Genomic DNA, 18,583 nt, shown 5'->3' on the forward strand with positions numbered 1-18,583 from the left:
GCTGTGTTTTGTGCTCTTTATTTTTCAGCTTTTCTATCATCACCTAGTTAGTCATTCTTTATAACATTTCCATTTAGCAATCCATAAAGTGACTTCAAAGAAGGCTAAAAGTTTATAAGCTGTTGGATAAGCAAGACTGGAGTGATCACATGAATAATGGAACATGCTTACAAAACTAATTGAATTCATATTAGATGAAGATAAGTAGCCAGTATTGATAAATAAGGAGATAGGGAAATGAAACTCTATGAAATGAACACATCCCTTCCATAATGGTGTTTTATTTTCTAGCTGGTACTGTATGCTGGGTTAGTGTTCAGATGCTATGAAATTGACCTTTGTGTTACAAGTGGTGTCAAACTTCCCCAGCAGCCTTTTCCATTTTCTCATAGTAAACGATTGTTTCAGCAACTGCTTCTGAAGCAAAGGTTATTAGTGTGATGGTGCTGATGGAAGAGGAATGCCCTTGACCTAGCAGAGTACCTACAGGAATTTGGGCACATGTGGTTGTGTTTAAGCAGTGGGGACAGCTCTGTGGAGCTGTCAGGCACTGAGCTGCTGCCAGGCTCCCAGCCATTCAAGGAACAATAGTGCCCAACCTTCACGTGCTCTATTTGGGGAACAAAACCAACCTCAAGAGATAATGTAGAAAAGTATTTCTTTGGTTGCTTTTTATTATTCCAGTCACTCAAGGATTTTTTTCTGTGACTTCAGAATTCTGATTCTTGCAAGATTGTAAACAAATATTTTGTGTGTGAAACAACTTTGCACTTGTTAGAATGATTTTCTAACATTTTTCCTGAGCATAAAGCACAGAACAGTTGTGCATATCTTACAGCCTATATGAGCAGATCCTTGTTTTGTTTTAGCCTCATATGAGGAAACACATTCTCATTAAGAAAAGAAGGTTCACTAAAATTCATGCTGTCTCTAGTGTGCTGGGACACAGCAGGTGAGGTCCCTTGACACGTCCCTTGTGCCTTACACTGGGCACAGAGCTGTGTGTTTATTCTGCTGAACCCTACACACATCCTCTGCAGGCACATTCTGCTGTATTTACCTGGTCTGACTCAGGTAGCCATGAGGACTAATTACTTCTGGAATTGTCTTTTATCCAAGTGTTGGAAAAATGGAAGTGATAACTGTGTTTTAATAAAGCAATTGTGTGTGTGAGGATATTCAAGAGGAGGTTTTCAAACAAATGCTGCAGCACCAAGTAGTCAGGAAGTGCAGGAGGTTTTTCATCTGTCCTACAATAGTGTTAGAGCAGGGCTAGTGAAGTTTGTCACTCAGTTGGCAGCAGCTGCTGGTGATAAGAGTCTTGGACTCACCTGTAGAGGATCAGGGTGCTGCACATCAGGGCAGGGAGATGGGCGGAAGAGTGGGAGATGCACAGGAGGGGGCTCAGCCCACCTGCTGTGCCCAGATCAAAGGCCTGGGAGGTCAGGGGGCACATCCAGCTTAACCAGATTTGTCTGCTGAATAGCTATTTCAGGTTGTAAATCTAAGCGTGATTTCATTAAGTCCTTCTGGCTGCTGTTGGGGCATGAAATAATAAAATTTTATATCCGCTGCCTTTCCTGCTTCTGGCAGCCAGATTGACACATTGTTGTCTGCAGTGTTGTGCTGTTTTTCTAAAGAAAATAAATGGAAACTATTAACTAAGTAGAGAAAAGTCATTAAGCAAATGGATTTTAGCCTTACTTGGAATCATATTGTCATTATAATTGCAAATATAATATACAAACTAGCTACTGAAAATGTTATTTTTTGTTAAGAGCTTTACCTTTCCAAAAGAATTAGTGGAAGGTACTTTGTTTTCTTTTCTGTTACAACATTTTTTAATATGTTGTTCACATTTGTATCTGGTTATGAAACCTCATGATCAACTTGGTTTATGTTTTGGCACCAATTTAGCCATAAAGTTAAGCAATCCTGTGGGTTTTTTAGAGCAGGGAGGAGGGTGGTGGCTTTGTGTTTGGGTTTTTTTGCATGAACTGTACAGGAAAAATGTTCATCTGAAAGAAGCTGAATTTAGGATTTTTTAATGGTAGGAAATGCAGAAACTGCCAACTGTAGAGAATGATAATAAAATAGCATTTAGTGTAAACTCATGTTAGTAGTCTTGATGACTATTGCTTCTAGCATGTGATCTGAGTGAGAGGTGAACCCCTGAATACTTCTATTAGAATATAGTTTGTGTTTTTGAAAACTTTTGCATGAAACATTTAAGTTATCAAGTGTTTGTCTGCTTGAGAGCAGGACAGATGCAGCAACTGCTGCTTATTTACTGACCTGGTGTTTAAGGCCCCCTGGAGTTTGTTTGAAAAGTTAAGAGATTTTCACAGTAAAGGTGCCATTTCTGAAATTTAAAGTGCTCTTTTCACCAGGAGATAAGTTCTCTCTGATTAAGTCAGTAATTCTTACTAAGCCATGTTTATAGAGGCCATAAACAATGGGTTCAGTGTGCTTGTTAAACCAGCTTTCCATACCTCTCCACTCTTTTAAAAAGAGACATTTAAAATAAAAGGCAGGTGTAGATGTTAGTTCAATTTGATGGTTTTTAGATGATTAATTATGGCTACAAGTAATTCAATAAAGATGGTTAAGAAGGGTTTGCAGTAGTGATATGTGATGCACATTTTCACTAAATCACTTCTTTTGACTCAGCAAGTCCCTAGTCTGCAGTAAAATTAGATAAGGAAACTGTAATGTTTGTATTTCCTCTTGTTCTTTGCTTCCTCTCATTTTTTTCATACTGGATATTGTCCATGGTGTTTAACAGGTATCACTTGATTTGTAAAATTTAGATATTCAAGGAGTTGTGAAATACAGACTATGCCTGCATATGGCTTAGTGGCTTTCCCTTCATATTTTGAAAAAATGACAGTGTGCAAACTCTACCTGTGGAAATTATTTTTGTGTAGTTTTGATTTATAGAGTCCAATGGGATGTAATGTGAGAAATGCAGTTGGATGCTGGGTATTTTTACTGGAATTCCTACAAGAGAGTAAATACTTTTGTTTCCAGGTTTGTTGGGCTGATAGGTCCTACATTAAGCAGAAAAACAATCTGATCATTTCACAGAAACCCTTACAAGGATCTGTTAATGTTTTTAATAAAGGGTATAGTAAAAGGGAAGATGATAAAAATAATGAGTAATATGAACTGGTCAGTCTGCATTGCTCTAGGATGAGCCACAACAGGACCATTGAAAAATTGTTTTTTCAAATGTGCTGCAAGACAAATACTATCAATTAAGTTAGTCTCAAGTGTTTTTTTAAATTTGAGGATTTCTTTCAGGGGAAATCCAGTCTTAATGCAAATATCTAGAACTTTTTTAAAAGTAAAGTTGTGTTCTTTATGGTGTAAAGGTATAGCACAGCAGAATTTAATGTTAGCTTGCCTTTTGGTACAAGTATTTCTGAGCTGTGTGGAGATGATGATGTAAATCAGCTTTTATAGTCCTTACACCATGAGAAACATCCTTTTGCACTGTGCTCCTTGGCAGTTACCTGCTTGTCACAAGCCTATAATTTGCTATAGAAAACCCCAGCATTTTGCTGAAGGAAAAGTTCAGATTCATCACCAAAGTTAAAAAACCACCTACTGACAAATTCGAGCACATGTTTGTTGCTTCTTCGGCAGGAATTGAGAGAAGGTTTTAATTCCTTCTGTCTTGTCCTACTTGCACTTGATTTTGACAAGCTTCTGGCTTTGGTTAAGCACATTGCAAGACCTTTTTGTTGGAGCTTTTTAGACTCCTCTGTGTATAAGTGAGATTTTTAATTTTCTGAAACAGGAAGGAGCAAATCAGTTTGTCTGGTGCTTCCGGACTCCTAGAAGGAGCAAGACTCCTGGATTGCTTTAGAGTTTATCAGATGCAGCCAACAGAATGACCTTTGGTTCCTGAAATGTGGAGGAAAGTACCTGGTTTGTCATGCAGTACTTGTGCTTTTTATATGGAAAGCATTAAATGTAATGTTCTTCCATTTAAGTTAAAGAAGTTTCTCCTGGAAGACCTAAACTTAAATGTCTACAAAGTGTTTTTTATAGTTGTTGGCTTTTTTTTCCCCTCTAAGTACGCAGCAGTTTTCTTTATAGACAGAGGACTGAGCCTTGAAAACTGAAGGTAATTATTTAGATGCCTAAGGCTCAACTTTGCCATTGTTTTAGAGCTTTGGTTCCTTTCTTTTAAAGGAAACAATTCCTCCCACCCCACAAAACCTTAATTAAAAATTGAGTATGTTTTTGTTCATTATTCTCTTCAGTATAGGTATGTAGGTACTTAAATGTTTGTTTACAATGTCACTGGGAAATTTCCTTAATTACTGCACCCTATAGTTCCACTTTTTCTGATTTTGAATTTTCAAAGCTTTATTTGAAGAGAGCTTAAATATGTATGATTAGTCAGCTAAAAAAAGAAAAATTGTTCAATTCTCCTGTTAGTGGAAAACCTGTTAAATATTTGAATGCTGCTCTTTTTCCCTATCAGTGATTCATTTACTGTCACTTAAATAGGGAAATAAAATCTGACAATGTTTATATTTGCTTAAATCACCAATACCTTAAGGTATTTAGGAAATAGGTTATGCTTTTCTTTTCTATATCCATGCACTGTTATAGATGTTGTAACCACTCTAACTAGATGAGAGACATTTCTTTCTCTCAGTTCATGGGAACAAGATAAAAAGTTTACAAGAGACCAGGGTATGGTGGAGTTACTTCTCCTTAGCTTTCTTTTTTAATTTTTTTTTTTTTTTCAATATACCTGAAATGTTGACTCAGCTAGAAACTGCTAAATGTGCAGACATGATACCAAAATTAAGACAAACATTAGTAGAGATGCTAGAAATAAATCTCCAATAGTCTCTGGTTTCAAAAATTGTAGTATGCATGACATTAATAACTTCCCTATGCAAAATGAATTTTAATTTTTCAGCATTATACGATGGGAATAAATTAATCAAATTATGGCAGAAAGACTGGGATGTTGGTTGTTTTTAAAGTGCTTGAAGTTTTGTAGTGCCATGATGTTATGCCATCACTTCTGTCCCTTATGCATGAAATTTACCTCTTCATATTTACATTTTCCTTTCCTTTTTCTTGAATTTGCTTATATTTAGAAAGTAAGAAACATGGCCCTGGAAGATGTAGTGATTCTTAATGTAGACACCAACACATTGGAAACCCCTTTTGATGACCTTCAGAGCCTTCCTAATGATGTGGTATGTATGAAATGATTTACTCAAGTTCATTACTTGAAAGTGTAAAACCTTTTGACCCATTTGGTTTGTAACTGGGGTGTCTCATTGTGTTACTCTCATTATTACAAGTAAACTGCTTTACCTCAGTTCTTTCTGGTTTGAAGTGTTAAGCAATGTTTTTTGGAACATTGCTCACTTAGGGCAGAAACGCTGCAGCGAGGCAGTGTCAGTTTTGGAATGGCATGATGAAGTTTCTGATCTAAAGAGTCATTTATGGGTTAAAAAAGGCAAATTAGAGTTATGGTACACAGGGTACATCTGAACAAGAAACAAAACTCGAAACTGCCTTCTTCACAGTGTGAAAAAGTACTACTGTTTTAAACCATCCTGCATTTTTAGGGAACTTATGTTTCCAAATGAAATCGTGGGAAGGTTTTCCTGTGCTTTCTTCCAGGTTTAATGAATGATGCATTTTATATCCCGAGTTATGGTATCAAATGGACTCCTTCATATTCTCTTCTAGCACTGCTCAGTGCATATAATTTGGAACTTACTTGCTCATTCAAACTTTTCATTGGTATTTTATTTAAGAATTTGACAGAAATGTAGTATAAAGACTTGATCTTTCCCTTTAATGGGACAAAAATACATCCAGCTTGCTACTTGCTGCTGAAATTGTGTCCACTGAAGAAGCTGACAGGGAAGAGGAGTAAAGTGAGTGTGTAAGAAATTATTTTTAAGTCAGAGGGTGACTATTTAGGAAAAACGGTGGAGGAAAATCTGGATTTCATTTAATAGTTCAAAATATTGTGCTGCCAGTTAGATCTATACCATTTTATGTGTAGCTGAGAAATAAAACTGATATGCAGGGAGCTCAATGTAAGCTGGTCTGTGTGAGGAAAAACTCAAGTAATGGAGAATACCCAGTGCCTCCTGCTGTGCCATCCCATCATTTCTCTAGGATCTGTAATATAATCCATTCTTCGAAAACAGTGAGCTCTGGATGAAAGGTCCATCTTGATTGTGAACATTTTGGCTTTAGTCAAGCATTTAGTCTATAAAAGTTTCTTCCTTGAATTTTTCTGGCTTTATATAGCTTTTCATTTTCATTTCACTCCCAGCATCCAAATCTGCCAGCTGGGCATCACTCATGCCATTATCCACAACCCTGGGAATGACAGACTTGTAAAGTTCATGGAATTATGTAAGAAATGTCTGGATACAGTGAGTGCTGGGCCTCAAACATGTATATGATTTGTCAACAATCAAGTATTATATTAGATTTTATGAGACTTCATTAAAGGAGCTGTTGTAGGCGCACTGTAGAACATCAGAAGAGACTTCACCAATAAACACAGGACTTCAAGCTTTGGAATGTAATAAATTTTAAGAGACTTCCTTCCTTTCATTATTTACTTTTACTTCACTTTTATAACAGTAGAGAGTTGTGGTTTATTAGTTCAAATTTTTCTTGATTCGGTTTTCCACAGGTCTATTTAAAAGCTACATTTTATCTTGGAGGATGTTTGGAGCATAGCAGAGGAAGTGCTGCCAGCAAATTCAATTAACTGGCATGGCTCACAAATAGTGTACGTGGTGTATTTTTTTTCACAACTGCTATATAAATACAGCTGGGATTAATATTTGTCGCAACAAAGCCTTAACTTGAGTTGAGTTGCGTTGTGCAATTAATGTTTGGGATCAGTGTTTATGTCTTACTTAGCTTTGTTTCATTATTTTAGTTACCTAGATAATGAAGTATTCCCTGTCTTTTCCTTTCCTTCATACTGCTTAATATTTGGCTTTGACCACTAGAGAGCAGCTGCTCTTCTTTGCAAGAATTGAATTTCTGTCAGTTCTTTCATGCATCATGTGTTTGGAACTGTAAGTGGATCAAGTTGTTCATCTCAGCAGGGAGACTCTAAAGCCAATCCATTATACTTTTTTCTTTTTCTTTTCTTTTGCTTCCCTGAGAGGATGGGGAGAATCTGGGAGTGTGTCTGCCCATTGGTCTCAGTCTAAATAGATGTATTTATGACCTGAGAAACTAAAAATGTCTTCAGTAGTTTCATGATCATAAACGGCTGTTACGTCAAACGATTCTCTGGTTTTGCTACTTAATGTGAACAGTGAGCAATTCATGAACTGCTGGATAGACACAAAATTTACTTTGCTAAATTAAATCTATCTCTATTAAAAAACAAGGAAAAACATCTTCTGTGTGATGCATTCTCCATCAGGTAATTACTGTGGTGGAAAATTTTAAAGCTGTTTTTCCCGTCTCCTCAAACAGCTTTTTTTAATAAAGTAGAACAATGCTATGAAGTCCTGTGATTATTTCAGAGCTTCAGGTAGTGAGTTGTGCTTGAGTTTCATGGTAGTTAAGTTGCCACCTTAACTGTTGATTCATCATCTCAAATGAGCTATTCATTAATCTTTTTGTCCTAAGATCCAAATGAACATAGGCTACAGTGAAATGTCTTTCTAGTTTTCATTTGTGTGAAAGGAGCTGTATAGAATTGAGACAGTTCCAGCAGAATCAGATTAAGTAATTTCTTTGCCCGGGTTTACCTTGGCAGTACCTGTGAGCATCAGACTTTCTGACCTGTTCAAGACCCTGAAAATCTAGGTGTGTACTACTGTTAGTAATTAAAGATTCAAAATCTGAGAAAGTACCCCTCCTTCACCTTATGCTTCTGATACATTGCTGAAAATCTGGCAGCATGAGAAAGCCCTGGGAAGTAACTTTCCTTTTAAAACAGTCAATATTAAAAAAAGAGATTTATTAAGGACTGTGATTACAATAAGTGCATCTGCTGCTGACAAGTCTCCTACACCACCGTCTGTGTTGCAAGGAATAGCAAAGAGGGGGTAGTAATTTTTTTTTATGCAACCCTTATGGATTTTTCATTTATTTCCAAATAAGTGTCATCTTCTAGTCTTAGTTGTAGTCAGAGCTTCATATTACCAGGAATAAAGCATAAGCTCACTCTGTCAACTTGTAGTTTTTATTAAATGAAGTCCTCATGCAATGCAGCATATTGAGCCAAAGAGATCTTGCAATTCTGATGGCTGTAAGAGTACTGTATATTTGCAGTAGCCTATGAATATCTTAGGCTGTCAGTAATTTAGTTTTATATGCTACTGTTGCCCATTGATTAACAAGTTGCCATAAGTAGGAAGCCCGTATTACTATTTTTCACTTAATTGGAAATTAACTGCTTTCAGGACAGCAAGAACTGCTAAACTACAACTCAGTAGCAGAACCATTTCCTTAAAGGTGAATCCATTTTTATTTCTTGCACTGTGTTTGCAATAGAACGTTTCTTGCTTTATTCATGTTGACAACTGAAAAGCCTTGGACCTAATTAAAAGAATTTCCACTAGCACCTTTACTGAACCATTTCATTATGCTGCATTGCACAGATTGCATTTTGAAACATGGTGATAGTTTAAATCTGACCTTTAAACCTGAACTGCCAGAAGTATAGAAATCTTCTTTAAAAACACTCTTGGGGTAGACTGCATGTATATATGTCTGTTTGGCTAGAAATAATCCTCATATTCACTGGTTACAGCCCTATTTTTTTTTAAGTATTACTGCCTCTTCAGACAGGAAACAATCATAATTCTGCTTGTATATTCTACTTTGTTTAATATACTAATTTATTCCAGAGTAAACACAAATTTAGGGGTTTTTAGTTGTTTTGTCTCGAAGTATGTTGTTGTAACATTTTTTTAAAAAACTATTACATGCCTGTTGCAAAAGTCCTGATTGAAAGAGTGAAAGTGTGTATGTAAAAATAGTGTTGAATTTAGTCTTAGAAGAAAATGAATGATCTGTAAGCTTAAGGAATTAGCAAAATACCTATTAATATTCTACTTCTATACCAAAGAGGGAAGCTGAAAGGCTGAAAGGCCTTCAGAACTTTTTGTAAAAGGAAGCAAAGAACCTTTTCCTTCTATGTAGATGGCAAGTTCTTTATCTTGTGATAAAAAAGTGAAATCTTCAAAGAATGCAACTTATAAAAGTGTTTGAGATGAATTTGGAAATTACTCAGAACTATAGATCTTTTATAGCATTAAAAACTACCTTTAAATGGTTTGCATTAGTTAATACAGGAAATAAACTCATACTTTATCCCTGCAACATCAGACCCCTTCAAACAGGGAGAAGTGTGCTGTTTGGGTTTGAAAATCAGATGAAGTTTTTATATTGTGAGAGGAACAGATCTCATTGTGAGACATTACCTCAATGAATAGGAGTGATCTGATTTTATGGGCATGTAATCTGTTATCATGTGTTATGTGAATATACACTAAATAACTGTAATGAAATTCCTTCTACAACAGAGTTTGCAGAAAGTTTAAAAGAAAATGTCTTTGCAACTGTTTTGGTAAACACAAATGCAAATATAACATCTAGTTTTAAAAGAAGAAAAAGTAGTGCACAATATGGATTATATATATATAACACTTGCATAGCAAGATGAGGAGTCGCTGTTCTGCCCTCCCCAAATCTAAAAGTTACTTAATAGGGAGGTGAGGGATGTTGCTTACAGGAGGGATAGAACTGGAGCACTGAAGAGCAGTTGCTCAGTAAAACCATCCTGCCATCTGCTACAGAGGGAAGCTGGTAGTAAAACCCCGAGGCAGAAAAAATTCATCTCATCTGGTAAGATTTTGAAGATATTGATGAAGCCAGAATAAGCTTTTGTTATGAGCTGGAGGATGAGGGGAAAGTCTTGAATATTAATTTGAACCATCAGCTTTTATTTTATCAGGTATCACTCATAGTCCAGAAAACACAGTTCAGTTCACTACAGCAGAATCTGCTTACTCTTTAAATAATATTACTACAACATTTCTTGTGTAGTGTGACATATATAGAGCTACCTCAATTGAGTTTTTCAGACTAGCATTAGAAAAAAGGAAGATTTGCTAGTTATTGAGGAATGATTTCTTTTAAATTCATAATATGAATGTTTATGGAGTCATTAGCGATGTTCTGCAAATCAAGTTGTCTGGGGATTCCCTGGCTTTCTGCTTTCTTTCTGAAATTGTGGCTCTTTCTTCTCTTCTGTGTAAGTTATCTCATCCAACTCAGGATATGCACCTGACATGACCACATCCTCTAAAAGTTATAGCTTAATTTCTGTCAAGATTCAATGCCCAGATAATTTTGGTACTGCAACATGTTCTGTGAAATCTGTCTCAAAAACGTACTTTGTCCTGGTTCTGTTTGCACACCAAAAAACTTCTGCTGACTTCTCTTAAACTATTTGTTAATGGTTTAATCTAATCTGTACCTGCTGTAGCACAGACACAGTAAGCCTGATTTTAATATTTGGAAGGATTTTTTATCTCCTTTCCTAGCTTTTATTTGGGAAAGAAAAAAGCTGTCACTAATGTATCGATACGCAGCCTTACTTAAGTAGTTACTGAGCTCGAAGGACTGGAAAAGAGACCTCAAACTGAGTCACAACCTTCCAGTGCATGGGGAATTCTGAAGCACAGGGAACGATAATGGATAATCCTCTAGGACTTAAGCCCCTGGTGTACAGAGAAAACAACGTTCAGGCAGCTTGGATCAGGTAGCTTTACCTCTGCCTGCATAGAAATGTGTTTAGTTTATATTTGCTAAATTGTGATGGGCAAGTGTCTCTGTGCAGATGCTAATGAGGCCGACAGGACTGTTCCTGCCTGAAGTGCAGCTGTGTGACTCCTGAGGTAATTAAACACCTCCAGAGTGGAGGGAAAGGGCAGTGGGGGTTAAGAGATGAGCCGTCCCGGCACAGGTGGTTTGGATCTCTTGAGAAAGAAGAATTAAAAAAACCTGAGTGGATACTGAACGTCTGGAGGGGCGGATCCTCTTTGTTAATTTGAGGCTTTTAAAAAACCTGCGGGTTTTGTTTTCTTGCTTGTGATGGCTCTGAACGGCACGGCAGGGGCTGCAGGGCCGTGAGGCGCGGCCGGGCCAGCACTGGCCGCTCTCAGCCGGTTCCAGCCGGTTCCAGCCTGCCAGAACCCGCCAGGCACCACTGAGCCCTCAGCAGAGCTGTCCATGCCGCTGGACGCCTGTGTGGAGGCTTTGTAAAGTCTGAGTAAAGCCTGTGTAAGGAAGGACGGAACACCTCATGGCAGAGTGTGAGGGGTGAGGAAAGGTGAGGCGAGGGGGGCACAGTCGAGCATGGGGAAGGTGTTTAGGTTCTTTGTCTCTCACCACCCAGCTCTATTTTAATTGACAGAAAGTTAAATTAATTTTTCTAAGTGGAGTCTGTTTGGGCTGTGATACTATTTGGTAAGTGATCTCCTGGTCCTTGTCTGGGCCCAGAAAGTTTTTCTCCTGCTTTTCCTTGTCCTGCTGAGGAGAGGGAGCAGGAGCATGGCTGGGCAGGTGTCTTGTTTTGTTGATTTGCATTAAGCTTCTCATAATACAAGGGAATATAGCCTTAAAAGACAAAAAACTTGTATTTTTGGCAGTTTGTTTAGATGCACAGAATTTTTTCTTAGCTTTGGTGGTGATGGATGGCCTGGTTATGCTGAACAGTTTATGTGACGTTTAAACTAATGTAGCTGAAATTTCTTCACGGTTTCTAATAATGAAAGAGGACTTCATGGTCTGCCTTGACAAGAGTAGTCAACAACTGTTAACAGTGGGTTTTAAGTAGGAGGGAAGATTGAAATAAAGCTTTAATTTTTCTGATGGTTTCTGAATTCGACTCAGAAGCAAAGCAGCTTGAAAAGTATTAACTGAAAAATTAAACTTGGAATTCACCATGTCACTTTTGGTCACAACTGCTGCTCTGGTGAGAGTGTTTTTCATGTAGCTGTGCCCCACTGTGTTGAGCTCTGTGATAGGAGAGTGATCCAGACCTGTTGTGTGATTTCAGGTTTCTGCACTGAAGAACAGATTGAAGAAAGTCTCCACAACCACTGGAGATGGTGTTGCAAGAGCGTTTCTAAAAGCACAAGCGTCTTTCTTTGGGAGCTACAGAAACGCCCTGAAAATTGAACCTGTAAGTAAGAAATCTACAAGCATTTGGAGACAGAAGGGGAAACCTGTGATTGCAGTGGAGAGCTTGAATACCCCTGAGAGATACTAAGATGAGTTCTGAGTGTAAGTTGGGAGTTCAAAGGAGGGACATGTGAATGAAGGCTTACTGGTTGAGAAAAGGTGGTGTATTTTGCATTGTCCTTCTCTGAACATAAATGAAGAGATCTGTTATGCAGACAAGTACCAGATCCAATTTTAATTGTGATGCTAACTGAGAAGATCAGAATTTGGACTACTGGCATAGTGTTTCTTAGGGCTGAGGATGTTTCAGTAACTAAAATCTCCTCTGTACTGTCGGTTGCCATATTATTTTAAAAGCCATAAGGATGAAATAGTTCAGTGTGAATTTTAAACAGTCCAGTAATCACCATCAAATAAGTATCATTCCAGCAACTCATACTGAGGGTTCAGCAATCAATTCTGAAGTCAGCATGAGGTGTTCCACATGCTACTGTAGGTATTGTGTATGTAGAAAAAAAAAAATAGTATTGGCTTACATTTTTATGTAAAATTATTATGATTTTAGAGCATCTGAGGTGAAAGAATTGGAGGTATTTAAAACGTTGTCCATATAAGTAACAAAAATGAAACCAGGAAGTTTCATTTCATTCATACCAACTCTGGCAGCAAGCTAAGGAGACCCTGACTTCCCTTCATCCATGTATTCTTACTTGTTCCTCAATGTTCTTCCCAGTAGTTGCCAGGCAACTCTGGGAATATTGGTGTGTGTTTTGCCTGGATGTGTGTGTGAGATTAACTAGTTAAGGGATTGATGGAAAAAAAAAAATTAAATTGCTTTTCTGGAAATACCATCTGGTATTTTGGAGGCTTAATGTTAAACATTTGGAATTGGTTGGCAATGGCATGCCCTGGGAAGTGCAGCTTCGAGGGACAGTTAACTTGAGGAAGTTTGGTTTACTTATCATTCCATCGAAGAAAACATATAAAGGTACTTGCATAAATAAAATCCAATTTTAGTAATCAGGAATTGGAAACTTTCAGGGCTTTCTTTCCCAAGTCCTTTTCTATTTTAAAAATTTAATGACTGATTATACATTACAATATTAAGATTTGGATAAAAGAAAAATTGCAAGTGTTTCATGTGCTGAGCATGTCAGAGCCAAATGACCTGCGTTCTGTTTCCAGTTTTGCCAGCTTTATCTCCTCTCATAGGTTTTTGTCTCATATTACAATTCATTTCTTAGACCATCTCATTTGATATGAGATGACTTTTTGGGTTAAAGGATTTGAAACTATTTTTCATTATTATTTGTAGGGCCAGAATGTGTTGCAGAGCAGACTTTAATATTATACTTAAGCATAGTAAGAGCTCTTAGTTTATTCAGAAGCTTTTACTCTAAAGGGTACAAGGTTATGTGTTGTATATATGAACCAGTTTTTGTGAAAAAACATGTCCCAATAATACAGCCCAAAAGTCTAATTGTAAGATTTATGTAACAAAATAGCAGATATGGTCATGTTTCCTCCTCTGTATAGGTGTTTTCTGTAGTTGTGTTAAGCCAAGTTTTAAGTGTGGAAGATTATCTGTTACATGTGATGTACTTCAGGTCTGTTTCTTACATACAGTAAAACACATTAGAAGGAGTGTATTGACTTGGCTGTGTTGAGGCAGGCTGTTATCTTTATGGATATTACTTAAACCTCTAACACTGACACTAGTGTGAGCATTTCATTGACCTTAATGACATTTCTAAAATTCCCATTTCTTTGCTGTTTGCGGAAGGATTGGTTTTATCATCTAAATATGTAGTTCGTGAAAGTAGGTCTTCTTCAACAGAACTACCTGTGCAACTATTACGTGTGTGTAAAGGTGCTTTTTATACTTGTGTGTGTACTGGTAACTGAGGGGGGAGACGAGTCTCAAGTTTTCTGCATCAAGGATGCCGGCTGTGCACTTTCTTCTGGTGACACCTGGTGGTTAGAGACTGCAATTCATTGGTTTTCTCTGACAATCTTTGTTCAGAAGCAAACATCCTGACGCTAGTGAGTAAAGGTAAGGTCACGGTGTGGGCTGAGGCAAAGCAGTACCCCTTGGGTATGATGCATCAGGATGTGTTTGGTGTCAGTGTGGGGTTCAGGTACCACCAGCCTAGGCTGTAGGGATGCTCTGTCACCTGCCTTGGGTGTGGTGGTTTAACAGCAGGCTCCAAGTTTGGCCAAGTCTTCTCAAATGACAAGCTTGCTTTCTGTCCTCCAGTGAGCTTTGCTTAGGGAACTGTGTATGCTTAGTACAACCTTTTCTGGCTTTACAAGTTTGAAGAGATGGTTTACTTGCACTTTCATTTAAAATCTGCACATTAGGAACAAGTTTTTCTGTTTCCACATCTTGGTTCCTTTTGCCTATATTTCATTGCTGTAAAAACACTGTAAGGTGATAATCTTTGTGCATATTTCTCTTTTGCAGTGCTGCAGCTTTTGTGTGGATAATTAAGGGGGAGTAATTTTAACATTTGTAACCCAAGTCCATCACTACCAAAGTGTTCTTGCAAGTAGTTCTCTTTAACTTCACTGTTTTGCAGTGATAGTCCTGCACACAGGCACTTTGAAATTTGGTGTCTCTTTCACTTACAGTGTAGATGTGAGGTGAGAGTGAGGTGTATGTATAGATGTGAGATGAGAGGTGTGGGTAATGCAGTGTGAGCTAAAGTAACCTGGTTTATTTCTGATGCACACTGAAGAGAGATGTCTGTACATGAGATTCTGGTGTTTGTTTGGATTTGAATCAAGATGTCCTGGTTTGCTTTTAAAAGTTTGATTTAGGTATGATTTTATAAAGCTAGTTACAAGGGTGATGGACACTGCATTCTTTGTAAGTTGTTTTCTTGTGTGTATTGTCCTAGTTCCTAAATCTAGACCTTTCTCTCATTTCTAAACTAGATGTAAAGAGGATTTTGGCCAATTGTTAACATGTTAAATACTAATAATTTCTGTTGATATTTCTGTTTTTTCTAATTCTGTTGTTAACATCTATTTATTTCTCATGAAGACACTAAAGCAGCAGTGTGATGGCATGGCACAAGGCCACTCTGTTAATTACTTTGTACCTATCTCTTGCCCAGACTAACACTATGAATACCTTCAGCAGCTCCAGATCCATGAGATCAGAGTGGGACAGGAGTCAGAAGAGAAAAGTGTGTGGTGATGTGTGGTGCAGAGTTAAAAAAGCAAATGCCAGATGAGTCCAAAAGGAAATTTTGTTGGAATATGTGTGCAGTAACACAAAGAAGCTCGTGTTGCATACTGGTGCATAATTCATTTTGAAAAGGCTTTGTAGCATTCAGTGCTTTATCTACTGTGAAGTATGATTGTTGCCATGGTGAATTACTTTTTTAAGTTATTCAGGAGAAGAGTAAATAGTTGTTTCCAACTCTCTGTAATTGCTGCAGCCCAGATACAGCCCAGTTCCTCTACATAGCTATTTTTTGCATAGCTCCCCCCCAATATATATTTTTCAGGTATATATTTTATACAAAGTAGATCCTTCTGTTTCCCCAGAGATGTCTCTAAAGGTCAGTGCTTGTCCACATATAGAAAAACAAAGGAAAATCACTAATATGTATATTACGTGTATACAAACTTGTTAAAAAACCCAACCAACCAAACTGTAGGGGAAACAGTGAGCAAAGCATGTAAAGTAAAGCTTTTGTTTTGCTTGCAGTTTTATTTTGCGGCTTTTGAATTTAGTGTTGATGTGTATTTAACAGGAATTTTCTCTCTATCTCTACTTTTTTGACTGTTAAACTCCCAAATATGTGTCTGTAGAGACAGTCTAGCAGTGCCCAAACGATGGTAATTTCTGAATCTCATCCTGATGTCTTTGCTAGCATATAGTAGAGAATGAAAATGGCATTGACAGTAGCAGTCTGTAAAACCTGATGTTTGCATGATAAAAATTGAGATAAATTGAATTTCTGTATATTCTGCAAGTGAAACTTAAGACCTTTTTTTCCCTACTATAAAGATTAAGTGTTTTGTGGTATTTTTGAGGCCTCTAGTGTTTGACAATCTCAGTTGGAAGCTACCTGTAACTAGGGTTATGCTTTACCATTTATGGAAAGTGTTCTAGTAGACAGAATTCTGAATTCTGTCACTGACTGAAAAAGATTTACTGGAGAAAGACAATATTGTTTGTTTACTTTCTGAGTGTTTATTGTTTTTATTTCAGTCCTGTTGCTGTGTTTTGTCTCTGAGAATTACTGTTGCTATAGACAAGTTTCAGCTCTTGCTTTTGCTGTTGTAAACCTTAAATATGGCTCTTTTTCTAACAAGCATTTACTGTTCTTCAAAATGCATTTAATATTCTGCATCTACGTCTGTTGAGATATACATATGCTAATGAAACTGAAAAGACATTCTCTTTAATCTCTTATAGCAGTCTGTTATGTAGTAAATAGAATTGTTTTGTAATTTCCAAACTGTTACAGAATTCTACAACACAGTACCTTGTATGACACACTAGGCAAGGATAGCTAAGATTCTGAAGGAAAGGCAATAAAAAATACTTGAGGAAGTCTGCATAGCCCTCTGCTGAACCTGACATTTCTGCTGTAAAAGATGCAGTCAAAATCTCTGTCCATCTTACGCGTTAAAGTAAAAAAACCCAGCAGCCAAAACCAACCAACGAAGCAAACCCACACACACTCCCCAGAAAGAAAATCCTCAAAACCAGCATAAGAATGATTTTCTACTGCAGTCTGGAAACGTTGTCCTAAGTCAAGTTCCTTTGGATATGTTTTTCAGATACTGATGTTGACAGGATTGAAATTACTAAGAATATTTACGTGTTTCAACAGACATTTAAGTTTTGTGGTATCTTAGTTTGTTGGAACCTATGAGCAATCTGAAGAGAAATAACTACTCTTTCATTGTGTAAGTAAATTTGCAGCCTCTGTAGAAACTACATGTTTAGCCACCAGACTGGGCAGAGGCATTTTGTCTTCTCTGTTGGTGCTGCAGAAATAAAAGTAGCTTTGTTCAAAAGCCTCTAAATCTTCCTGTTACCTGGGAGTGTTGTACGGTAAGGAGCAGCTCCCTGATACCTCAGCCTTCCTGGAAAGATTTGTACATTCAACTGATAAATTATTTGTCTGTGCCTTTCACACCTGATTCTCTGGGGGTTTTGTGCCTTTTTATGCACTTGTTTTGTTTCTTCTCAATTTGTTTCAAGCCTTTGTTTTTGTGGTTTGAACTGACTTTTGCCTGTGTTTTTGTTATGTTTTCTCCTGATACTTCACTTATAATTGAGAGTGCACAGTCTTAGCAAGCAATGAAGCAGTGTGCAAATGCCACCATGCAGGAAAAGTTGAAGATATTTCCTGAACTAATAAAGCGCAGGGGACTTAAAGTAAAACAATGAAGCAAGTAAACAAACACCAAGCACCAAAATAACATGACTGTTGAATTCAGCTTCTCCGTGAGGCACTCAGTGACTGTGTGTTTTTTAAATGAGCTGTGAATAAGCTGCATTTGGTATCAGAAAACAAAAAACAAAACACCACCACCCCCTCCACACACACAAACCCCGCTAAAGAACTCCCTTTGAAAGACATTCAGGCAGGTGGGGAAAATGTGGAATTTACATTCTTAGTAGTATGAGCAGCTGTACAACTGAACAGGAAGTCTTATTGCCTTGAAAGAAGATGCTAGAAGATATTTTGGTGTTTGTATTTATAAAGCATATGTCAGTAGCATACAAACCTGATGAAATAATGATTAAAATTAGAGTATTTAGTCAGGCTAGGAGCAAATTAATAAAACTATTGTCATGCCGCTCTGGTCTATCACCGTGCATGTTATGGACTGAGTATGCATTCAGGCATACAATTTAATTTTTCTAGTAGAAAAAGAGTAAAATGAAAGGCAGTAAACCAAAATTATTTGTGATGATTTGCATAGATAGGTGATAAAGTTCATACAGGGAAAGCCAAAAATGCTGTGGGGTTAAAGACAGAATGAGACAGTTATGAATGCATGACATAATTGACAGTTCAGTTTGATTGCTTTTTGTGCAGACAGCATAGTAGAACTCCTATCATTCAGAGTTGTGCTTTTCTTCAGAATCACACAGAGATGTTCTGAAACCGCCCTGGGGCTTAGCAAAAAATCCCATGTGAATGGAGCTTCAGTAGTGTGCTGGCTGTTGTCTTGGTTTTGCAGTCCTGGGGAGGGATGGAGGTAACTGCTGGCCTGGTTTTTTATATTGTATCTGTTACTTGCTTAAGGCTTCTGGGAAGGGAAAAAATAGAAAGGAACCAAACCCCTTTTCTTGTTTGGCTCTTGTGCCTAATCAGAAATTTGG

At 37.4% G+C, this 18,583-nt stretch overlaps 1 protein-coding gene across 8 annotated transcripts in view; it reads left to right on the forward strand.

Moving 5' to 3' along the window:
- Window positions 1–18,583, forward strand: part of DENND1A (DENN domain containing 1A) — a 163,798-nt gene that overhangs the window by 90,734 nt on the left and 54,481 nt on the right. For all 8 annotated transcript variants that reach the window (XM_071766193.1, XM_071766185.1, XM_071766186.1 and 5 more), the window contains 2 exons: window positions 5,127–5,228; window positions 12,101–12,226. In XM_071766193.1, the coding sequence (XP_071622294.1) occupies window positions 5,127–5,228; window positions 12,101–12,226 (228 nt within the window). The remainder of the gene's footprint in view (window positions 1–5,126; window positions 5,229–12,100; window positions 12,227–18,583) is intronic.

The sequence above is a fragment of the Heliangelus exortis genome, chromosome 22, assembly GCF_036169615.1.
Source record: "Heliangelus exortis chromosome 22, bHelExo1.hap1, whole genome shotgun sequence".
Lineage (NCBI taxonomy): Eukaryota > Metazoa > Chordata > Aves > Apodiformes > Trochilidae > Heliangelus > Heliangelus exortis.